Here is a 25549-nt window from a genome sequence, read left to right as displayed (position 1 = left end):
GGGACTGGCATTCCCAAAGGTGAGGGGAGCCTCTCCTGCTGCTCTTCTGAGGGCTCCTGGAGAAAGAAGAGTCTGGCCGAGTTGTGGTAGAGGCAACTGCAGTGGCAGCCCACATTTCTAAGAGGCAGCTGGAAAGAGAGGCAGCAGGCCATGAGGATCCCCTTCACGGCAGTGCGGGCTGCTTGAGGTGACACCTGCCTTAGCTCAGGAGCCCAACCAACACTCATACCTTGTTGCTGGCTTCTCATTGCAAAATTTCACTAGAGGCGATGGCAATGGGAAGTGCCAGTGACAGGCTTTGAAATACCCAAATCCCCTGCAAAAGAATGCTGTGCATTTCTGAGTCACTGAAAAGCTTTTAAAAGTCTTACGCAATGATCCAAAACTGGGCAACACTCAACTTCCTGAGAGACAGCACTCAAAATAGATATCTTGCTCAAAAGCTGTCCCAAGGAACCTAGCACACAGCCAAATTTCTGCGCGAAAATGGACCATCTGCTCCCTAAGCCATTACTAATGTTTTAATTTCTAATGCAGGAAGTACCACACTCACTTGCTGCAGTTTGATGGACAAGGAGGCTGGCGTTTTGAACAGTTGGACACTGCTATCCGTTTATCACTGAGTGAAGAAAAACAGAGACTAGAATCTCAGCTTGCAGGAATTCCTAAAATGCAGCAGAGACTGAATGAACTGTGCAAAATCTTGGGAGAAGACTCGGTGCTTAAAACAATGGACAAAGAGGAATAAATAATTTATGTTTTATGTTTTTAAAAGTATTTTTTTAGTTAAAAGCATTACAAATTCAGACATTATCCTTTGCATGTATTGTAATAGAGGCTTAGAGCATAGAGAAGCACAGCCAGCAAAAAATAATGCTCTGAATGCTATGTAAGACTTTAGCATTTTAGTATTAAGGAAGAAAGTGTTTTGAACTGTGAAAAGAAAATAAGCAAGTGCACAGAATATAAGATTAGTCATTGCAGCTTATATTAATTCCTAGTGAAAGCCCAATTCACTGCAAAAAACTACCAGCACAGTTAGATTTTCTAGGTGAATATTTGCTTGAGACTTGGCCTGCAGAATGTGCTCTTGTACCAGGTCACTGTGTGCGTATGATATGCCTGCTACGCAGAGCAAACCTGGCATGAAACTCAGGCATGGAGCACGGCAGAGGCAGCATCTGGGTGAGTATGCAGATGCATGCAAATATCTCATTTGGGTATAAGAAACATTCTTTCAGCCCATGTAAAATAAAACTCTAGTTCTACTACTGAATCATGTGCACAACTTTAGCTGCATTTCCATAGGAAATAACACAGTAGGCTGACCAGAAGATAACTGTCAGAGCAACCAACTGCGCTCACAGCCAAGGAGGGGATAGAACAAAATACGTAATATACATCTGCTGTACTTTATGCCGTTATGCATAGCTTCAAAGGCTCTTTGCCCTTCATGATACATCAGTTGCTTTGGAGGATTATTTATGTCCCCTATTTACTAACATCTGATGGATGGATGGAGCACTGGGCCTGGCATCAGGAGACTTAGCTTTTACTTGACTAAGTCATTCACTTGTTCTGTGGACCTGATCCTGCCAGAATCCATCTCTGACCCAGTTCCTCCATCTGTAAAATCGCAGTATGGACACTTGTTTGTTCCATAAAATGCTTTGTGATGAAGAGGGCTGTAAGAGAGAAGAATGTTGGTTTCTAACAATACACTCAATTCTCAGGCATGGCTGTCCTGCCAGTTAAAATGCTCAGCACTTATAAGGGTCTGTGAAACTGAGAGCATTTTGTAACCACTAATTAATGCCTGCCATGTCTTGTTAGAATGGGTGGACACTGCCCTCCCCATGTGCAAATGAGAAAACGCACTGATTAATGGCTTTGCTTTCAGATGTGCTCACTGATTGTGCCATCTGCTTTTCAGTTCAGTAGGAACCTTGTCCCCAGTCAATCACAAGGTGCTTTAAACTGAAAACTCCTAAGACGGTGCTGGCCTGAGTGCCTCGCTGGAGGCCAAACCCAGTGAGTCAGAAACAGACACTGAAATAGATTTAAGAGCTCCCAACTTGCTGTCTCTGACTGCAAGTGCACTGTCTTTCTAGATGAAATACCACAGCCCATTACTTTCTTTGGCAGCAGCATAAGCTGGGATGGGAGACTGCATTTGAGAGATGCAGCTAACTTCTCCTCCTCCATTGCTAAAAGCCATTCAGAAACAGGCAGTTTAGGAATGAAGATCAGGAGGGCAAAGCCTTAGCAAGTGTTTAATCTGCTGTGGATAAATGAAGGAAGAGATGTAGCAATCTTGAAGTTTGTTCATTCTTTTTTTCCTAGAAGTGTGACTCCTTAGAGGATTTCTGTCTGGTGATTGCTGCTTAGTCTGAGCAGGGGCAAAGCATAAGTGAACTGTCAAGGGAGGAGAAATATGTTCGGCTCTTTGCTGAGCTGGATGCAGATGCTGCAGGCAGCATTTCATATGAGAGCAGGATTCATGTTCTTCTCAGAGTAGAGTGCTCAACATCAGCACTAGAGAAAAGACTTCGAAATGGCACCTCATCATCTTGGCACAGGTGATGTCTTTGTCACTGTCCTTGCTTGACTTCTGCCATGAGGAGGCCAGCCATGACACTGGGAATGCTTGAGCACTCTCAAGTTATGCAAACTCTTCCCTCTTTCTGATAGTTTCACCCACTTTTCCAGTACTGGTTTGGACAATGCAGCCTGTCTTATCTGAACATGTAGTTATTGGCATCTTAGCAATTCGTAGTCCTTCCTGTCCCTTGTCACCACTTTGCTCAGTGAAAAAGCCTTTTTGGTGGAAAGAGAGTGATTTGCCAAGAATTTCAGTGGAAGAGTGTGGTAAGTGGGGTAACCTGATCTGCAGAATCCCAGTATGGTGCCCTAACCACAAGGGCATCTCCCTCTCATGGTGTGCTAGACTTGCTACTTTTACATATTCCCCTAGGGAACTTGCGGCAGAACTTGGAATAAGTGTGGTCCCTGCCCTGCTCCTCCAGAGTCTGTGGCTTGAATGTAACCCTGTACTTGTCCTGGTGATAAGAGTTTGTTCCTCTCATTAGTTTTCTCTGCGGAGCCCCCCGGGACATTTCACTGACACAGAATGGAAAGCTCCTGGGAACCTTTGAAAGGGATGAGAAATTAAGGTTCAACATAATAAGATGTTGTGATGTAAAGCACAGACTGGAGGTCCCTGATGTGGTGGATGGCATGTGCATGCATTTTAATTTGCAAGTGCCTCTGCTTGTCTCTCTCCCTGAAGGCTAGCTTTCCTCCTTCTCATCTTCAAAGAAAAATTCATAACTGCTAAGAAAAAAAAGATGTCAGCCAAGAATCTGTTCGCAGTGAACATAAATGAGATGACTGATGTTTTTAAAGGCTTGTGCATTTCTGAGTTATGTTTCTCTAATATGGTGATGAAGCAGGCATGCATCATATGCCTGCGTGACAGGGTAATATAGGAAGGACCAGCCCCTTCTCCCAGCTGCAGTGTATTGTTCTCCTAGCACAAAGCAGTCGCAAAAACACCTTTCCACACGACTCTCCCAAGACAGGAGCTCAGGTGGAAGAAGGGGCCTTATTGCTCCCCGCCTCCCTGTTAAGCACTTTCCCATGTGGCTGGGAGCTAAACCAAGGTTGTCCAGACCCTGGATGAGGAGGACACTGAAGAGTGTCGAGCAATTGGCCCAATTTCACGTAGCTCCAAGTATGGGGCCTGCACATTCCTAGACTCCCACCGAAATGCTCTGCAATGACACTTGACTTGTTGGGAGCTGCTGCTGGCAGACACAGCACCTGAAATCTGCTGTGCCACCTCGCAGAGATCGAAGCTGCCACCCCTTATGGCATAACATCTTCTGAGGAAACTGTGTTTAGAAGAGGAAGGTTTGTTTGTTGTTTTTTTTAAATGAAGTTCTGCATAAAACATATAAAAGATAGATACATTACTGATGAAATCTTGATGAAAATGGAAATCACACTGGAATCAACATAATAGTATTTTACTTGAAGTTTGATATAGATTTCGTGGATCCAGCAATACAACAGACTTACCCCTTCCCATTCAGTAGTACACCATGAAATATCCCTGCATCTCACTCTGTTATTTGCGTTCTGGTAGATGTGAAAAGAATGCGAGAGCACTGACAGGAGAAGAAACTCTTCTCTAAATGGGATCTGAGTTATACTGAGCCAGTTTTACAAGGATTTTCTGTACCAGTGACTCATTCTTTTGAAAATTAGTTTTGTGGCCTGAAGAGATGCTGCCCTGGAGATTTTTTTCACAAACTTTATGAGTTGCTCCCAGTGCTAATTGAGGAAGAAGTCTCCAGTTCTGTTTTTTGAGTTTTACCTCTGCGTAGCAGAGGGCAGGAGCCAGCTCCCTTTGTGCTGCTTGAGCCAGTGCCAGGAAAGCAAGAGCAGAGGTGCACGCTCCCCAGGGAAAGCCTGGGGCTCCCCCACACTGGAGCAAAGGCACAGGGAGCCACTCGCTGCTGCCAGCGAGGGGCAGAGTGGGGCTGATGCCTTGGTGGAACCCTTTTTCATGGAGCAAAGGGAGTCACCCATCAGTGTTCATTGCCCTTCTCAGGAGCTGGGACTGCCCAAGAGATTGGGGAGGGACTCTTCAGCCTTCCTTCTGCCTCTCACATCTGTCTGGAGCTAGCCAGATCCAGCTCTTTGTGTCAAGGCATTTATGCATTCAGAGCCAGATATTGCAAGGTGCTCAGTTATCTGGCCTCCTGCAAACGCCTCTCACCCCCCAGAGCTTGAGGTAGGCTGGACTTGCCTGCATCTACATCCTAGAGGAGTAAAGATGCTGAGCAAAATTCATATCGGTTTCAGGCATGGGTTTTAGAATAACTTGCAAAAGAAGTATGAAAGGTCCACATCAGTTCAATCAGTTAATGCTGGGATTATTTTTTGCAAGAATGTTCAGAATGTGAGAAAACATTTTTTGCTCATTGGATTTCAGTAATTTTAACCTAGAATGAGGGTTTTTTTTTTCACTTAGTTTTGGGAGCAGACTAATTCCTGTTTCAGAATTGGCACCCTTGCTTCTGCAGGAGAAGAAAACCCTGACCATCTTTTGAAGGAGTTTTTTGAAACCAGTGGGGATTTGTATTTGAGTGAGGAATGAAGGACTGGGTATTTAATGGGATATTTATGGGAAATTTGCAATAAATATTATTTCTGAAAGCAATCGAACACATCTACTGTCCCCTGCCTATATCTGAATGATCATAATGCATGTCAAAGTCAAGTTTATGAGCCTTTGACCAGGGATTTCAACCATATATAAAATGAAATCACCCTACTTAGCTGTTTATAAAGCTTAGGAGAACCAAACTGCTAATCGAATGTGTCTTTGTTTTGGTTATGTTTGATATTAATGCCTTTTAAGAGCAGACAATTTATACAGCAATAAATTATGCTTTACAGTTGTAATTTATTCCAACCTCAAATAAAATATGTTGCATTTACTTTGAGTTTAGTGTTCCTTATGAATCATTTGCAAAGCAGTCAAAAGCTGTGGGAGAGTTTTGCCTGTGCTGTGCTCAGTGAGCCCCTTCCCATACCTCATTTCTGTGACAGGGTTGGAAAGTCAGAGGTGACTGTCAAGTGTTCACATGTCATGACAGGCGTTTTGTTCCTAGGTCAGGCTGACGTTGAAGGCTGCTGTGAGGTTTCTCATGTCTTGTGCCCATCCCTTTAGCGTGGCCCTGATGCACGACAAGAATCTGTGACAAGATGGGCCACCACTTGCTGGGAAGTTTTGCGGAGAGGCTGGGCACTGAGCAATGTGCCAGAGGCTGTTGTCAGCAGCACGTTGTCAGCTGGCCTCAGCAGCACCACTCCCAAAGGATGTTACTATGATGATCTTCATGAGATAATGTTTACACATATAGCATCAGTGTCACAAATCTTATAAGCAAGTGCCCAGGCTGGGCTGCAATAGCAGACAAGATTTTTCTTCAGAGGTTAAGATCCAAAAATAGTGTCCTTAACCCTGCGGACAGCGAGGAGTGTGAGGCCCCTATGGACACCAGCTGAGCTCCTTGGCACCTGGAGTTGGCTTGGATCTAGCTGAGTCCCAGGCGAGTGCCAGGGGACAGTGGGGGTCCCAGGTGGCGGTACAGGATTTGGCTTATACACAGCGGAGGAGCCCATGGCAATGGTGGGCCCTGAGAGCCAGATCCTCAGGGGTGACCGAAGGCCTGTCCCTGTGCCTTGCTCCCAAGTGTTGCACCCTCTCAGAGGGACGGCACTGGCAGGCAGAAAGGTCCAGCCCACCAGCTGCGAGGAAGGTGTTTTGTGTCATGGGACCATGCTGGGCTCATGTGTCAGACAAGGAGGAGACAGGCTATGTAACTGGGGGAGCTGGGCTGTGAGGTGGTGCATGAGTTTCATTTTTTTGTAAGACTTGCCTTGATTTCTGGTCTTTGGAGAACACTCCCGCTTTCTGACCAGACCACCCTAGAACTGTTGCCATGGGTTGCTGTAGCCTACTGGAGCCCTGGGCCCAAGGGTTAAATATTCCCAGAAAAGATGGGGCAGTAAGGTGGAGCTTGCACAGGCTCACATCAGGAGCAAAATAGATGCGGGAAATATTCTGAGCAGAGATGTTCCAAGGCTTCCTGCAGCTGAATTCTTCTGGTAAGTGAGGAATATCTGGAAGAACACCTTACGCTTTCTCTCTATGGCCGTATTTCTGATCATGGCTCATTCTGCGCCACCTGATTTGTATTTTTTAAATTAGTGTCTTTAACCTCATGTAAATGAGACCATCTGCAACAGGGTAACATTGAAGTGTAAGGAATACTGCACCCTGCATCAGTTTGATGAGCTGCACAATCTGTTTTTAGTAGGTAATTAAAAAAAAAAGCCAGAGAGGGAGAGAGACTGAGACTGTGGCTGACTTAGGGCTGAAGAACCAGCTGGGCACTGGGGCTGAGTAAGGAGCCAGGTTGGGTTGAGGGTCTGGGAAAAACCATCCCAAGAGAGCCCATGGGAAGAGCCAGTTCTTGGCAAAATCCCCTGGAATTTGCCAGCTAAAGGGAAATCCACTGGTCCAGACTGAAGTTCACGGGGAACAGACAGTGTTTCGACACCTGTGAACAGGATCGAAAACCTAAAATCATCAAGAGAGAAGAAAGTCAAAACAAAAGCTGGCACAGACAAGGATGGGGAGGAAGCACCACTAGCTCAGAGGGTTCCTCCCCAAGAGCAATGACGGTGTCATAGCATGGCACGAATTGTGAGTCCCAAAGCCAACAGGCTGCTACTACATTAAGTTTAGTATTTGTGCATGTGTCAGTGAAATCGTCACTGAAAGAAGAGTCATAAGGAAGAGGGCGATGGGGAGAAACTCTACTGGTTTTTTTCCACTAGTTAGTCATACATTGATTGTGTGGACTGGACTTTTTAACACTGAAATGAAAAACCTCATTAAAAAAAATTACAAAGCATTTTTAACATCTTTTAGAAGTTTACTCCTCTTACATGACAGATCATTTGCAAACTAAAACTGTTTCATAACTGCCGTTTGGGTTTTTTTTCCCCTTTATTCCTGCTGTTTTTCCAGGGGACAAAGGAAATAAGGTAACCTATCTTGGCCATAAATTATTTATGCAATAGCATATTAGCTTTTTTTCTGTTAGCATCATCAAACATATAGTGGTAAGTCAGTCATGACACAGCATTTGTGGAATAATGTGAGAATCAAGAGAAACAAGAACATTCATTTATTGATCAATTTTACCATGAAAATTGTCATAAAAGTTGTTCAGATTGAAAATGTCTTTGAATGGAGTTTTATATTTGTTGTCTTTTAGATTCACATTTCAAACACATCAGATTCATAAAGATTTGGGTTCTTTAGGAAACAGAAATTCTTTTTCCCATACATGGTAAGCAAGATATTGAAGCAAACCCAGCCTATTTAATATAGAAAACAATTAAACAACTTGCACTCAATAATTCCCTGATATCCTTGATCTCTTTATTGCAGTTAAATGTTTTTTCCTCAATTATAGCCACGCTGTGCTATAAATACATTAAGTTTGTTAGAGGCGTCTCTATGAGTTGGTGGTTCCCGTGCCAATGTTTTCAGAGATCTTTATCTTTATGACGACGGTCCCATGAAGTCTTTCTTCCCTTCACACCCTTCTGGCCGACTTTCCATCCTCACCGGTGTGGGTGCAGCGCTGAGCCCATCTGGAGGCATCCCAGTTCTGGCGCCCTCCCCACAGGGAAATGTATAGCACAGACATGGTCAGGGCCAGGGAAGACCCCCAAGAAACTCATGTCAGGACCTTGCACATGCTTCCCAGCAAGACCGATCACATCCCCAAAGAGATGTACCCTGGGGACTTTTGCCTTTGGTGGCAAGTGCTGTAAGAAAGATAGAGGCTGATGGATGTCGAATGCATCTGCTTTTTATTAGAAATAGTCAGCAAACATCATTAGGAATGGTCTTAGGAAATAAAGTCTGCACAACTCAAACAGGCAGTAGCTAACAAGGTACTAATGTGCAACAGCTTGTAGAGATAAAGTTGGGCTTTGGTAGCTGTATGCTCAAAATAAGAGGACATTCTTGCACTGAGCAAATATTTCCCCATAGCAGTTTATGCTGGCAGTGCTAGGGTGGAATAAAAGTTGTACAACTCATACTTGTGAAAAACTAATTCCAAGAACTTTCCATAATCCTCTTTTAATCATACCAGGTGTTATCAAAAGCATGCAATTACTTTTCATAATTTTTTTGGAGAATTTATAGATAACCCAAAAATATATTCGCTTCTTAAATAATTACATGCTTGGTTTGAGCGGTGCTGTTCAGCCAAAGATCCCTTATATCCAATGTGAAATGGTAGCCATAGAATCAAATTATGAAAATCCCCATTTCTTTGCTAGTGCAAAATGAACATACAAGGAGGTGCTGTTAAAGTCTCTTGCTAGCCTATTTTTATACTGTAATCACCTTATGGAGAATTCAACCCCCAACTAATTGCTAATCTTCACTTATGTATGTGCCATATAGCTCCTTGCTGAGCATCAGAGAATAGGGACTCTCTGTTTATTAGACTCCTATTTGCATTATTATGGTTGAAAAAAAGGAGTGATTAATGCATTTCATGCAAAGATGAAAGCTGAGGCAAGGTATGCCTTCCTGGGAGAATTACTGCATTTCCTTTGTAAAGACTTACTTCCAGGGACTTCTGAAGAGAGGCTAAATTCCTCTTTCAAGTCATTGGCTAAAAGCCACTTCTGCCTAAGAGAGGTTTTAATTAACAACCGTGAAAAAAACACAGTGGCAAAGTCAGTTTTAAAGGTATTCAGAATTGTCTGTTTCTTAAAAATGAGCCTGCTAGATGTTCCCTTAAATCAATCAGATCACGCATTGTAAATCTCTGGTCACTTGCTTGTCATGCTAAGACGGTGGGACTGCTCTCAGAGGATGGAGGTGTTGTGGCGCAGGCTCTGTGCAGGACAGCAGGGCAAGAATATGCTCCTCCACCCTGCTTCTGCTCCATCAGAGGTTATGCTGTCTGCATGGGCTCAAGCCTTTCAGAAACCTTTCTCCTCTATCCAATGATTATTTCATGAAAAAAAATTTTCACGCTCTCTTGGCTTTAACTCTTATTCTGCCAGGCAAAGTTTCTAGTCAAGGCTGGAGCTCCCCAGTTTGCTCTAAAGGCAAACAGAATCAGATGGGCCAAAGCATGTTCATACCCAGGAGATAGTTCAGAGGTGTATCATCAAATACTTGTTTAATCTTCCATGAGATATAAGGTCATGTTCAAAGCATTCTGTTATGTTAAAGCCATGCTTAAAGACATGTGTTTACTGTGCTAATTCAGAGCCATATGCTGCTGCAAAACACATAAATGAGATTCAGAAGTTGAAAGTTGCAGCTGGACAAATTCAACCTAGAACGAAGTCAAGATGGCCTTTGTTTCTGGTGTATGCTGGGGTGCTCCAGCAGAAAGCAGCTGTCTGACAAGGACGTTGTTAGATGACAGCTATGGCTGGTGTTATGCAGAGTGTTAAAACAGCCCTTCCTGGCCTACAAGGAATTATGAAAACTGGAACAGTGTTGCTGAAGTCAGTAGGGCTGCAGTGACCCATGCTTTTATGGACAATTCAGCCAAAGTACAGAACTGTATTTGTGAGTTTGGGAGGAAAGGACGGAAGAATTGGAGCTGTGAAGGACAAGTCTCTCCAGTTCCTTTTCTGACACAGTACATTTCCCGGTACACAGACATTTTGGCCTTGTATTACCCATCAGTCCCAAACAACTTTTCAGAATAGCAAATAAGATCCTGAAATATTGCATTTCCACAGGCCCACTTGGCACACACAGACTTGCAGATTTCTGATTAGATGAGAGTGCTCTTGCAGGTGGGCAAGCACAGACAGACCCATGTTGCCCTGGCCAGGCTATGAGCTGGCTGGACACACCAATGCTCTGTTCTGCACTGCATTACACAGTGTGGTCCCAAACACGATGCCGTGCTGTGCTAAGTGTAGCCCTCTCCTGCTGCCAATCAGAGCCAGCTCATGCCACACCTGCCTGGAGCATGGGCAGAAGACCTCTGCTCTATTTGCAGCCACCTGCCCAAACATGCCTTCAACTGGCCATAACTGGGATTTCTGCTCTAATCCCATTTGACTCTCTTGATCTTTTCAAGGTTTTTGGGGATTTCTTGTTGTGGGTGGAGGCAGAAAAGGCATGGCTGCACATTTGCTTAAAGAATGAGGTGTAGGTGAGCAGAAACAATTTGCTCTGCTGCATTTAAAGACAATTCCTCGTGCACAAGGTGCTTGGGTGGGGGGAAGAGCACGGCTCTGCCACAGGTCCACATAGACCTTATGGGCTTCAACTTCCACCACAAGTGCACTTCACCAGCATGCAAGAATACTTAAGAGAGGGAAGAGCTCTTCATTACCTACTTCACTTACCTCATTCAGTTGCTCCTGCAGGTGTGATATGGCTGAGCACCAGGTTCAAGCAGAAAAAGTTCTGCTAAAACTCCAGTCCTTCAGGCTTCTGTCAGGAAAGAGAGTTGACACTTATTTGAACACCGTAATAGAAAACCATAGAGTAGTGGAGCCAGAGTTATTTCTAGTGAAATGCTGGCAGTGTCAGGCAAACTAAACCAAACAAATGCTTGGTCCATGATGCTTGTAGTCATCATGCCTCTCTACCGCTTCTTAAAAGGTTTCCTTAATGCCGCTGATTAGAGTACTAGAGAGGAACTGGCAAGAACCTACGTTACTGCTGAGTTTGCAGACTCATGTCAGAGCAGCATTGCAAAGGCTGGCTCCCCAGTCAAAGTCTGCAGCCCGTATCCACAGGATAGAGAGAGTAGTTTTATTGGCAGCAATCTCCTGTGCAGATTATTCAGAGTGAGCATGTTCTGATGATGACATAGGTGATTCCTTTTGCTTTTAGTGGACTAAGAAATTGTCATTACCTTTAGGCACAATACATAAAATAGCAACACCATTCATGACCCTTAACCTTATGATGGCACTCAGGGCTTGTTTTGTATGAATATAATTTTAAGGTGCTCAGCAGCTCCTGGGAGTGACTGCATATGCAATACACCATGGAATATATAATTGCTGAGAGCTGAAGTAAAAATTATTCCCAGACCCTAAATTCTTTCTCAAATTCTTTTTCTCACTGTTCGCATGCTGCATTACTTAATTGGAGCAGATCTGCGTCCTGATCAGCACTGTTATGGGCAGGGCTCTGTAACCAAGGCATTTCCCAAGAGTTTCATGGCTATCTGCCAGGCTGACGTTTTCCAGCTGCCCCGCTTGTGAAGCCTTCAGTGAAGATGATGTAAGCTTCACAGGTGTAGATGAAAGCTGAATTGAATTTGGCCTTTAGTTATTCCTTGTTCTGTAGGACTGACATGACTGATAAGCTGAGGGGGGAAAAATATTGAAAAAAATGAAACACACCTAAGTTTCCTTCTAGTCAATTCCAGCATTCAAGCTGATGCTGTCTGCCTTTACATAAAACAGCTGTAGTAGGCTGGGAAGCTCTCTCATGTTGCCTCAGGCATAGCTTTGATCAAACAACCTCAGCTTGCCTCTCACAAAGCTTTCTTCATGAACGTGATATAGGATCCTGCTGAAGATAATGAATCATGATGTATTTAAAAGAAATTAAAGGATTCACGTCAAGCTCTGTCTCTAATCCAGCACAGCACCTTTCTTCATCCCTCCCGTGTGTAGTGCAGCAGGACAGCAATGATCCTGGACGTTCACTCGTGTACTGAGCACTTGCAAATATAGGGCACCCTGCAATCCCAGAGGCGGGATCAATATTTCAGGGTGCATTGCTCCCTCTAGCCTGCAAGTGTAATTGAAGGGGTAGGAGAACTAAAACTAATTTTTAAACAACCTGACCTGGAGGGCAAAAATCATCTTAATTAAATCTCATTCACTCTTCCTCTAATCCGGCAGGCAGCTGGTGATTCCCTTCTGCACTTTGAAGAGGTTAGCCCAGCAAGACTTCCAGAGAAAACAAATCTGAGACTGTCAGAGCTCACTTTCAGACAGGGATCACTGACACTGCCTGTCTGTGCACAGGCTGGAGAATTCGGAGACCATAGTCAGAATGAGAGAGAAAAGGCTCCTGATGCTCACAGCCCTGTCCTTCCATGGGGATACAAAGGGGTCAGACATTCTCAAATCTCAGCTTTTTTCCCCTTGTGAATAGCAATTTTTGCTTCTTTCTATTCACTGAGTTTGAGCACCCTTGTTTGCACCCAGGTTGGCTTTCTCAAGAGGAGGTACTGAGGAAGGCGCTGGGGGCAGCAAGGGTGACACCATGCTGGCAGGAGGTAGCTGATGCAGGTCCTGGGCCCCATGTCAAGGAAGTGGCTGTGGCATGGTGCAGTCCCCTGCCCCTCGTCTGCATCAGCACTTTGCATTTAGCTCTGCCTATGGTTTGTCTTTTCAGGCTTTAGCCTCTGGCCATGCAGCTAGAAATAGTTCTTTTGTTTTTGTTTTGTTTTAAGATGTGGTCTTCTCCTTATTACTTACTCCCACAGACCTGGAATTCCAGGGAAAAAATCCAACTGTTACGAGATTTGTGATAAAAAAGGTGCAAATTGGAATTGTCAAAAAAACAGCTCAGCCCCCCACCTCTTTCAGCTTCAGCATTTGCTCTGTATCAAAAACACAGCTGCCAGCCTGGCACCCCCCACTGACCCCAGCTCCTGACACCAGCAAAGGAGTCAGGGAGAGCTGCCGGCAGCAGCAGCAGCAGCAGCAGCAGCAGCAGCAGCAGCAGCAGCAGCAGCGTGTCTTCCTTGCTGGGATGCTGGACAAGGAAGCCCCTCTATGAAACCTGCCTCTCTTCTAAAGCCCCCCAGCATGGTGGAAACTGGTAAGAAAGGAAGACTACATTAGTGCCTATCATCTCACATTTGTGAGGTGAGGCTAAAGGAGTGGATGCTCAAAAGGGCAGCTGCACAGCAGAGGAGAGAAAAGAGAAGAGAAGCGGCAGAGGAAAGGGAGAGTGCTGGGGCCAGAAGCAGGGAGTGCTTCCCCTCTGGGGCAGCCGCTGGTTTCATTTGAAGACCCGCAGCAGTGAGCCTTTGAAGTTTGTGTCAAGCCGAGTACATCAGAGCTCTGGGGATGTTCACATTACAGAGATGCCTGGCAATATTTCCAGGGATTGTGCAAGGGCTGCCATGAAGTCAACCAGGAATGAGATTAAGGAACCGCTCCCTAGCTAGAGCAGAAAGGTGAGAGCCAGGATCTCCCCCTGCTAGCCAGCTGCAAGTAAGGGTAGAACAGCTGGAAAACACTTCTCCAGCCACAGGGAGACCTCGTGCCTGTCAGGCAAGGAGCATGTCCACAGCCAGGGCAGTAGCTGCCTAGCTATAGCAAATTGCCGGCACAGAGCTACTGCCAGAACGTGGTTGAGCTCAACCCCTGGACCATGAGGTATCAGGCAGCATTGTATGGTCCAAAAAACAGTGTCAGTGCTGCTTTTTTAACCTATTTGTAGTACATCTTTAAATTACTGGTCCTTATGGGACATCGAATGCCTCCAGGAACGCCTGGCTACATCCAGCCATTGCTGCGGGAATGCCATACAAGCCTGCTATGGTTTTCCTGCCTGGGTATCAGCACTTCCAGCACCCTCACATCTTGCTAGAAGACACGTGTCCCAGGCTGCCCACCTGGGTCCTGTCCTAAGAGTGATGAGTGCATGTGGCGCAGGGATGGACCGCAGCAGCCACCCAGTGCTGGGTGCAGGGTGCACTGCCACAAGCAGCCAGCTCCTGGCACGGCCCTGGGACAGACACAGTCCCCAGGGCAGGGGAACAGCCAAGGCAACAGCCATGCAGGCTGACACACAAAGTGGTACACCCAGGCGCTGATGCAAAATCACTCTTTATTTCCGCCGTAATACAGATTTCTGAGAGCTCTAGCTATGTCTCATGTGGACACAGCATCATTTAACATTGCTAACACAGAGTTACACCCATGTCAATCTTTGGGTATGTCCCTGGTGAGTATTAAATGTGGATGCCAAGCGTGACATCAAGCCAATGTTCCTAAATTGCCGATTGCTGAAACCTGGGAAATATTAGGGTAAAATAACGCCTGTGCCTTTTTTGCACAGTCTTCCCTATGCATCCGATAGACACAGGACGCTGAAGTGGATGAATGAAAACTTGGTACGACTGTTAAGGCATGTCTAACAGGCTGCGTATATAAACCTTGGAAATGTGTTCTTTCGGAGGTGCGCTGTCACACACACCACAGCCATCTGGACATACGAGTTGGGGAATGTGACAAAATGTTTTCCTGAATGTTCTTACTGAGAGATATTTCATTTCTATTTCCTTGGTGATTCAAAACCTGTTTCTTCCTGCTTCAAAACTAGGTGTTATTAGCTGGGGACTACTTACATAATCTGTTTCTAATGATAAAATTCAAACATTTCTGACATCTACATGAATCAGAACGTAGCAAGATTTCATGCTCATTAACACCACACCTCAAAAAGCCTTGCTTATGGAAAAATTATATTTTTATAAAACAACAGATGTTAGATTCTTTTAGTCTTTGTAGTCCTGATTTCTGAGCCTTCAGGTTATGGCTAATCTAGATTTTCCCATTTTTCTTTGTGGCTATGAGTGCCGGATGCTTTCTTTTAAAATAGTCCTTGAAGGATTTTACTCTCACCTAATTATCTGTGTTCAGGAGCTGGCACTTTATGGAAGACACCAAATCTTTTGAAATTCTTGATAAAATTACAAGAATTGTCAACACTGATGTTTTATGAAATAAGAAAAGATTTTTATTCTATTTTTCTCCCTGTCATCTATCAAAAAATGATAAACTTTTTTTTCTTTTATGTGTACATCTTTGGGCTGAACTAAGCCTGGAAAATTTCAGTCCTCCAGAAAAGATTTCACAAGAGGTTATGAGTAACTGAAAAAAGGGTTGTAACACAGTACATAAATTAGTATTTACTACCTGAAAATCAGTTTATAAAATGTGTTGGGTAAAAGAAGATAGTTTGGTAGTGGTTGATGGTGTTTACACAGGTTAAAGTTCAGATTCATTTGCAAGAAGATTATCCACAGGTTAGAAGAAATACTGCTGCGCTGAGTCTGATCAGCATCTGAGTGGTTTAGCTTGATTCTGGAAGACAGTTCAGAAGCTGCATGAACAGATGTCCATAGTGGACAATTATATAAAAATTTGCCCACAGGGGAAGTTTCCTGTAACCCCAGTTATTCATTTTGTGGCTTGGACTTTGCTATGTGAAGGGTTTATTTATCATTGTTAATTATTACTTTGCATTGCAAAGTACAGGCCACTAGTACTGCTGCGTTGCTTATACAACCAAGAAAGACTACCTTTCATGGTGATGCAGAAAGATCTCATTCTTTTCTGAATATTACTGGGGATTTTGTCCTGAGTGATATCTTGTGGCAAGGAGTTTCACAGGTCAGTGAGACACTGCATAAAAAAGAAAATAAAACTATTTCCTGTCTCCAGGCCTCCGTTGACATCATAGATTTCAGCTTGAACAACAAGAAAAGTGAGGTAGGACTTTGTCCTTCAGCTCATCAAGCAGTAAAATGTGATCACGGTTTTACCAGATAAAATGGTTAATTCAGAGTACAACACTAACTTATGATCTTGAATGTGCAACCCCAACTCCAGTAGTAAAAAATACTGGAGCTGAAATCAGTCCAGAAATACTCTGCTCCCATCTGCCACCTGAGCTAACTACTGCATGAGATCTGCTTTGATTTCCTGTACTTTGCTTTGTCAACAAAGAACACAAATAGTAAGTGTGCAGGTTTTCAAACAAATTTCTAAATCCCTGTTGTATCATCCTAACTGGGAAATTAGACTGAGCAGGTCTATGCAGAAATAATAAACAGGAAGACTAAGTATCAGCATATCTTCCATCTATTTTAGTCCTATGCCTATTATAGTAACCAGTTACCTCTTACTTGGCTTGAGCAACAGCACTGATTTCTGATCAGGTGGGCTCAGTGGCTGCCTCCCGGTATGCTCTGTTACGGAGCACTTCAGTCAGCCTTTGGCCCTTGCTTTCGTATTTGACAGCATCATCATTTTAAAATTACCTTTTATGTTGAAGCCTTTAGGATACCTTAAGGAAGTCTTCCAGGGAATGAAAGGTATGATATGCTTCTATAACTGAATAATCTAAGGGCTAAAAGGAAATATAGTGATGGCTCAAAATCTGCAAAATGAGTATTTTTCCCTGTCCAAACATGAAAAGGAAGTTTTTTAGACATCTGCTGAAAATGAATGACAGTGAGTATCTGTATCTGCATGAATATTGTTATAATGTATGAGCTTCAATAACATATTTCTATGTTTGCTACTTAGAGGGACTATGGTTAGTTAATAAAGAACTAACAGAGTGAACTACCGATACTGTAAGAGATACAATACATCATTTTATAAAGTTTAAAAAGAAGACCGTTTTCTGCCCGGGTCTCTCAGAGTGTGCTGGGAAGCCGTGCCTGGGAAACAGCGCTGCTCGGGCCATTGCTCAAGCCAATGAGAACCAGCTTGTCCAAGGTGTGGCACAAACACACCCTGTTCTGCCATGTAATTCGTGGTAATTACATGCTAGCTGAAAACCCAGAACAAAACCAAAACTAGAAACAGATAGTCACTCTGGGAAAAAAAGACCTTGCTCTGTAACAGTTTTTAAATAGACGCTGTTTGTTTGCTTCTGCAAAAGCTGTAGTTAAAGCACAGCTGGACTCTTGTTCCTCCTCTGTAACTAGCTTCACCCCCACAAACCTTCCCGCGAGTGGGCAAGGTGTCAGGGTGTGGGAAAGCAAGAGGTCTCCCGGGGAAAACTAACCTCCCAAACCCACAGTAATACGGGGGTGTTTTGGGGGAGGCGGGGGTGCCACCCCAGACCCTGGCGCTGCCTGTGCTCCTACACGTGGAGCAGGCAGAGGAGGCCTGTGCTGCCGCCTGGCTGGGCTGGGCTCGATCTCTCCTTGCTGCACATGAGCCCAGAGCGCGGCAGGCGGTCAGGCTGCTGAGGGACCTGTCACTGTCCGTTTTGGAGGGTATGGCCGGTGACATTTTAAACTAAAAGCCACGGTGTGGGACTGAGGAGGGCAGCACAGCAGCCTGCGGTTCCAGCAGGGAGGTTACCCGTTTCTGGGTGCCACGTACTTATGGCTACACACCCTCCTCCCTACGTGAGGCCATAAACCTGACCTCCATGCAGCTTTCGGAGTCTTTTATTGCCCCCAGGGCTGGTTTAATCATTGGAGAGTATAAATTTGCTTTAAGTCTCCAGTTTTGGATTTATTTCTTAGCAGATTGGTTAATCCCTAAAAGTAAACAGCACAGACTTCTAAGTAACTCTCCCAGAGTTAGAAGTACACAGACTACTTTAGTGTAGCTGCAACACAGTATTTTTAACAATTAGTCCTTGCTAATTGCTTAATTACACTGTCACTAGTGCAGCTATGAATAGATGTCAAATCCTGTTGCTCAGTGCAGTGACAGAATTAAACCCACGTGCAGTGAGATAGCACTCCCTACCAACACTCCCAACTTCCCCGCAGCTGCTACTACAGAAAAGATGCAAAATCAAATCCCTTTATCAGCCTTTTCCAAAATATTTTATACCATGACATCATTTTGAGATCAGACCCTTTAGAGAGCCCCAATGACACCCGCTGGTGAGCCACAGCAATCAGTGTAGCCGCAGCCATGGATGTCAGCGTTTCTTGGACACACCAGGGCAGGTACATATATTTAGCAATTCCTCAGCCCAGTTTGGGATGTTCAGCTCTGCACAGCTCCTTGATTACTGCAGTGCGAGCCATCAGGAGCCCCCTTGCATATCTTGTGCATGAGCCTGTGGGGGGAACAGTGCGACTTGGGAATATGATATAGCATACCAGGCTAGTAGTTCCCATTAACCAGAAACTGATGTGCATGGTTACAGGCACCAGTCCTATGTATGCACGCTCAGAAGAACATATATCCATGACCAGTCATGCATTTTCTCCAGTGCCATGTGGGTCTTGATGCAACAAGTTAATCCTTCATGTGGTATTTGCACACATATTTTCCAGAGAGTTGGAGTAGAGATCCTCAGGCCTCGCATTTCGCTTACTGAGGTCCATAGGTGGTGTGGACAGGACTTGGGTCCCAAGACCCAGAGAGCAGACAGCAGCTTTCCTCCTCCACCCCGAAGCAGCTGAGGCCTGCCCAGGAGGATGGGGAACCAGCCTGCTTGAGGATGTCCTGAGTCAGGGCTTTTTTTGGCAACCCCCATGCTGGTGTCCCATGAAGCCCTGACAGGAGCTGGGCATGGCCGTCCTGTTTCTCCGGCGGAGGTGAGCACCAGCACTCCCTGGAGCACATCCTTCACAGCTACACAGGTAACACCCTGCACCCCTGCAGCTGTGGAGGGAGTTGGAGCCCCACAGTGACGTGGCCATTGAAACATCAGTGCGTGGTGAACGAGTCCAAACCACACGTCACACACAGGCACCATGGTCATGTTATAAATACCCACACTTTGTACCTCCCTTATTCAATGGCCTGTGTGTACATTCAGATACACATATGCACACAGGCAAATTTTGCTGTTTTTTTTTTTTTTTTTTGGTAAAGGGCATAAATATGCAAGAATAAATTAACTTAAAAAAAGTAAAACCATTTCCAAGAAAAAAACATCTGAAATAAGTCACCTGATGTTTTAGAAAGGAAAATACTGTTCCAAGTAAGAAAAGATAGTAAAAGTGGTGTTTGCATGTGGCAATAGTTGCAACAGTGAAGCAACAGGTACATTATGGCAGAAAGAGCTGCAGGTAATCCAGAACATTTTTTTCAGCTGAAGAATATGTTTTGTGAAGACTGTCTGATAGGGTAAAAATGTAGAAGGCATATAAATCATAGAAATAAAAAGCTCTATGACTAAACTTTGTTTTGCAAATCAGAGGATGTGGAAGGGCTTTTCATAGCTGAGTTTCATCATCTCGCAGTTAAAATGAACAGCACAATGCTGAATAATTTCAAAAGGAGCAGAAATAATTCCATTATTAGAAAAATTTAGTCTAGCCATTGTAGCATTGTGCCATTGAAGATCACTTAGGAAACTCACAATTTTAAATGGAGCAAGACATTTAAATGACATTTTACTACAGACTTCTTCATGTAAATTAACCCACAAAGCCAATGCTGCATGTATCTTCAAGTCTGGAGTTATTTAAATAATAAATAAAGATAGCTGGTACAGAATCATTCTAAGTTGATCTACCTGTTTCTTCCCTTCTTTTGAAATTGTAATTACATTGGGATGGAAAACTTGAAGCTGTGAGACAGGATGGAAGGTTTTCAAGATCAAAAATATAAACACAAACATTATGTGGATTCATAATCAGAAGAACAAAACAAAGTCAACAATAGTGGATTTTAACCATAAATGGTGAACAAATAATTAAGGTTAGGTATCATCTATCTGCCATAATGTTGAGGGCAACTCTCATGACTTTCTTTGAAGACCTCCCTTCTGGAGATTTTAATTTGAAAACAAATAACAAAAACCCCAAACAAATGAGTTTAAAGCTCTCAAACTTGTAATGAAAAGCTAGAAAATTTGATGTGAGTGTAGAATCAGAAGCTAAAGGAAAAGAATTCCATTTGTTTTTAAAGTGCAAGAATTTGAAGTTGGTCTTCTAGTTTCTTAAGCCTGCCCTGTAAGTGTTGATTAAGTTCTTTCACTCCAGTGAAAGCAGTGAGGTTTATCTGTGAAGCACGTAACTACACTGGGTGAGTACAGGTAGTAGAATCTGGCATGAATGAATCAGACAAATAACCATAATTATGTTAATTAGGTGCCTAAGGCATTACCTTATTTAGTATGCGCAAAACTCTGAGAGATGTGAGCTCTTGATGAATGAGCTGCTCTTATCGGGAGTGGGGATGCTCATTGCTGCTAAGGACTGATTCCTCTGTGACCTGATAAACTGTGGGAAAAACAGTAAAACGAAGACACGCAGTAGATGCAGCATAGGGAGATTTTTCTGGATCAACAAATAGCATTTAGCACTAGGTGGTGCTCTTTTCTCTGTTAAATTACTATTCAGTGGTTATGAAAGGAATGGGGCTTTTTTATAACATTTTGCCCCATTTGTTACATTAGGACTTTACTCAAAGGACAGAAATCTCATAAGCAAAAATGTAAAGCAAAAGAGAATGCTCTCCTGTTTTGATTAGTCATCATCTGTAAATCCAGAGATGAATATCAGGTCACGTTGTCCATTCCTGTGTTAGTGCTCCCTGACATTGCTGCTGGTACTTTTTTTCCAGTGCTATTTGCAGTGTCCCAGTGGGGGAATCCTACAGAGGAATTTATTACTTCCTTGGAGAGATTTTTTTCATATCCGTACAGAGGTCACTGTCAAGAAATTTATTCCTCAGATCCTATATGTCCCCTTTACTTCTGAGCTCTTCTTAACCATAGTCTACATTCCACCCTAATTCATGTTTTGTTCACTCCCTCCAAATATTTCTGTTCTATATTTATGTGCTCTGTGGCTGCTGTTTAGACAGGTATATGTATATATATAAAAGGAGTTATTTTAAGTCTTTTCCCTGTGTCAGCTGATCAGTCATTACAGTTCTTCCTCATTCCTGTTGTTTTTCTATAAACAGACCCAAATTTGTCAATGTACTTCATCCTTTTATTAGCAGTCTCACAAGAATCTTTGCTGAGAACTATATTCTTCACAAATAGCCAGAGAAAGGGATGAAAACTGGAATAATTAGGAAAAGAACTAGAAGGATCTCCGAATATGGAGTGACTTAGTAATAACAAGTGACAAATGAAATTCAGAGTGCAAAGACAGAGGGAAAAATGATCTTTCATTTTGAAAAAAATCAAAATGGAAGGTCTAAACTACTTATTAACATACAGGAAAAAGATGCTGGAGCCTGGATACTGCATGTCAGCTCAGTGGCTGTCGAGCAGACAAACAGAATCTTGGGACTTATTAGCAAAAGCACTGAGAAAAACAGAGAACCTCATTGTGCTATGGCAAAAATGTGCAGTGCAGCCGAATCTTGAGTGTAGCTTCCAGTTTGGTCACCTGACCTCAGGAAGGATGTAGAAATGTCCACAGAAGGGCAATAGGAATGCTCAGAGACTGCCTGAGGAGAAAATAAATGGAGTTAGACCCTCCAGCTTGAAAAAGAGATGACTGGAAAGTCAAGGCTGGTTTGTTGTCCACTCTTTCTTTCAATCTGTTGCCCACTCTTTCTTTTTCCCTGAAATTAAGGAATATCTGTTCTTGTGCATTTCTGGAGAGTGAGCTCTTTTGGGCTATTCTAAACAACTATTAAACTTGTAATGTATTAACAGAATTTTCAGTGTTTCTCCATCCTGTTGTTTTCAATCATTCGTCTGAGCCTAAATGAGTGATTTGTTAAGGCCAGTTCCTTTTTGTTCTTTACAACCCCCTTCCAAGTCCATCAGATGGGTTCTCTTCCCCCTTTGGTGAGAAAGCACCGTTCAGGACTTAACCAGCTAGGACACAAGAAATGCTCTGCTGGGGTGGACCGATAGCCAGGGATATCGTTTCTGTCCAACACCTGTGATGGCACCAGGGTAGCTGCACAGATGCTGGCCTCTTCCCTGACCAAGCTGCAAGTTTTGAAGACACCAGTGGTCCCTGCCAGGTCCCCCAGCCTCCCAGAACAGAGTCGCTCTAGGCAGAGCAGGCAGCTCCAGGCAGCAAAGCCCAAGGACCAGGAGATGCTATTTAGGGCGAGCACATGATCCTGGCCTCTTCCTCTGGTCCAGTTCCCTAAGACGCGCAGTCCCTGGAACTGCCTCTTCCTTTTACTATCTGTTAATAGACACATTGTTTACAAATCATCCTAATCCCTTTTTATGCCTGCTAATAGTCTGCTCCCCCAGCCTCCTGTGGCAATGAATTCCAGAAGTTCATTACCCGCTGTGTAAAGAAGTACTCCTTCATTGCAGTAGCAAATTGTATTCTTCACTCCCCAGTCCATGAATGCAAATTGAAATGCGATTCAGTCTGTCGCTGTTCTAAGTATTAGCCTTTGTCCCAAGTGTTCCCAAACGATACACATCAAGGAGCAGTGTGAAAACAGCTTCGTACAAATATTAAGGAAAACACCACTCAGCTTGTTGCGTTTTTTCCAGGGGAAGGTGAGGAACGGTTGTTTGGTTGGTGGCTACTACCCAGGTAAGTGAATGCCTCTTGTCTGCTGGCATGTAGCCCAGCTCAGGCCGGGGAGCACTTGGTACCGCTTTCTCGTGGGAAGGGGAAGCGAGGCTTGCAGCGCGCCTTTGGGGCACATGTGCCGCCTGCTGCAGAGCTGACAGCAGCTGCTCTGGCTGCTGCTGCCATGGTACAACACAGCTCCTTTTTTATGGCAGTGGTCCTAGTGCAAACCTTGTTTGGGAACTGCTGCTTCTCCCATCTCCTGGCTCATTACATCACTGTATACAACTACTCTTTTGATTTCATGAGTCTGTGTGACAGTGCCAAGCCAGACTGTGTATATAGAGAGAGTAAGACAGCTCGTGCCATGCTTCATCTACAGCTGTCATCCCTCAATTTACAAATTCCACGATGCTATCAAAATAAAGACTCAGTTTTGTCTTGCAAGACCTATTCTTTACCTGCCCAACCCTCTTCTATGCAGGTGACGTTCCACGCACTCCCTCTTCCCCAACCTCCCGTGCTGCCTATGGCTTGTGGTCCCAGTATTGTTTGGGTAATTAGTCATTTTTTTCACCCACCCTCCATCCTTATTTTTTGGTTATTACTATTTATTGTTTTTACTGTGGTAATGCCTAAGGACTACAATTAGGAAACAGTAGGAAATAAGACGTCATTGTAAAAATCTACACAGCAAGCCCTAACCCAAAGGACTCAGAATCTGGGGCTTAAACAGACTGTGGCTAGTGACTATTTAGGCAAATGGGAGGAGGCCTGGGAGAAGAACACAGTAGGGCAAGTTATTTACACAGAGCAATCATAAAACTGCTCACTGACTAACCACCACCAGTAGTCTTTGGCAGGTTCTGCAGGAAAAGGGAAATTTTCCTGGCCTCATTGGACTAATTTCAACTGAGTATTTTACCACAGATGCAGAATTTAAATTTGATTTGTCTGGAGTGTGCTAGGGTTTTGACATTTGCTTTTTATGTATGTGAACTAATTTTTCTTGTCTTATCCAGGGGAGGTTGGCAAGGCTGCCTAGAAGAGGCTTCCTTGCCACCGTTAACGCTGTGCTCACTGCGTGCATATGGGACTCGTCTTTCAATACTTTCCACTTTCAATGCCTGGCACACTCAGTGCAGTCTGAACCAAAAATCGAAAGTCTGGTGGTGATGGGGGCTGGGGGAGAATGAAGGACAGAGGAAGGATGAGGATGTTTCTACTATAGGGAGGGTATTATGAAAAATCCATCATGTTGGGTAACTGTATCCTTAAGGCAAAATTTGTATTGTGCAACTGTGATACATTCAAGTCTGAACAGCTGGTTCTTGTGAGAGACAGAAGAAATGAGTTTCCCGTGCAGCTTTTGTATTAATAATTCATCTCATTAAGGTGTGGTCTAATGGCCTTAGCACAGGCCCAGGAGTCAGCCCTAATCACTATTCTCACACCAGCTTCTTCTATGGCTGTCTGCAACTCTCATTTCCTCCTTGCCTCCATTTCCCCATACGAGAAAGGGAAGAGGTACACTTGTGTTGGTTCAGATCTGTAAAGCGTTTGGCCTAGTACTCTGTTCCTCTGGACATTTTTTAGTCTTTTACAATAGCATTCAGGGAACATAAAATTCAGGCATCCTGGACTAGCTGCATTTTGTGTTTATTTCAAGGCATTAGTGAATCAGGCCCAGGATGCACAATATACTTTCTAAGTTTAATTGAATTGTAAGGGCCTGAAGAGCACTAGAGTCCCTTGCAAAAAGCTGAAGGACCTCACCACATCTCAGGAGATATTTAATAACCCAGAGCCACAGTGAGGCCTTATCCTGCTAAGACTTAAGTAATTTCTTCTTCTTTGTATGGTGCTAGATTCGAATGGTGCTGTTATAAAAAATTAAACTAAATGACATTATTGTAAAGGCCACTCTCTGATCTATTTTTCTCATCTCTATTATTTATATTCATTCCCTAATACCTATAGGGACTTCCAATTGCCAGGTTGAATTTGCAAGATTTTACTGTATAGCAGCTGTATTCCACTTTCTGTTAACTTAAAACACAGTGACATAAAACCAATGTTCATCCTCAGTGTAAATCCATTCATTTCAGTCAGTGTGTCTGTTATGATCCTGTAGGGATCTTAAAGGTCTGTAGAGACCTTTTTAGGCCTGTTGTCTCTATTATGTTTTGTTCTGGTCTAGCAGTGTTGGTTTGGTAGTGATACAATGTACCTGTGTACTGTATAGGATATAATGTAATATGTAGATTTATATTAAAAAAATCTTAGTGTAGTACTACAGTTGTACTAGTACAAACTACAGCAATACTTACGCCCAGAAGGAAGAGAAAAATAAGTTTATCAGTATAAGCATATTTTTGTCATATAAGACATACACCCTGAGTTGCAAGGAGAAGCAGAAAACTGTACTGCTTTGTTAACTGTAATATAGTTAATGCAGTACAGTTTTTGTGTGTAAAAGACATAAGGACATATGGAAATTCTTCTTCATCAAGTGCAATGAGGTGGTTCCCAACTCTATTTCCCTATAGGTTCGCTTAATAACATATTATGTTCCCTTAATAAGATATGTTCCCTTAATAACATATTTCTTTCATTATATTTTCTCCTTTACAATTCATTCATTTTCTGCAAGATGGGAAAGAGAGAAAAGACCCATCTCCTTTCCCCTAACTTTGGAGGTTTCTTGTTACTGCTTTTCTTCCTGTGCTGGCCAGTTCCAGAAACAACCCCGCAGAAGCTCC

General features: G+C 43.6%; 1 protein-coding gene across 3 annotated transcripts in view; it reads left to right on the top strand.

Annotated features, from left to right (window-relative positions):
• ABCD2 (ATP binding cassette subfamily D member 2) overlaps positions 1–5513 on the top strand; it is a 57015-nt gene extending 51502 nt beyond the window's left edge. For 2 of the 3 annotated variants that reach the window (XM_067316077.1, XM_013946525.2), the window contains one exon: positions 538–5513. In XM_067316077.1, the coding sequence (XP_067172178.1) occupies positions 538–748 (211 nt within the window). In that variant the 3' untranslated portion in view covers positions 749–5513. The remainder of the gene's footprint in view (positions 1–537) is intronic. The other variant, XR_010886952.1, reaches the window with a different exon arrangement.
• Positions 5514–25549: the final 20036 nt, after the last annotated feature.

The sequence above is a fragment of the Apteryx mantelli genome, chromosome 1, assembly GCF_036417845.1.
Source record: "Apteryx mantelli isolate bAptMan1 chromosome 1, bAptMan1.hap1, whole genome shotgun sequence".
Classification (NCBI taxonomy): Eukaryota; Metazoa; Chordata; class Aves; order Apterygiformes; family Apterygidae; genus Apteryx; species Apteryx mantelli.
Note: the sequence above shows the minus strand (reverse complement) of the source record. Positions and strands in the feature narration are given on the sequence as shown.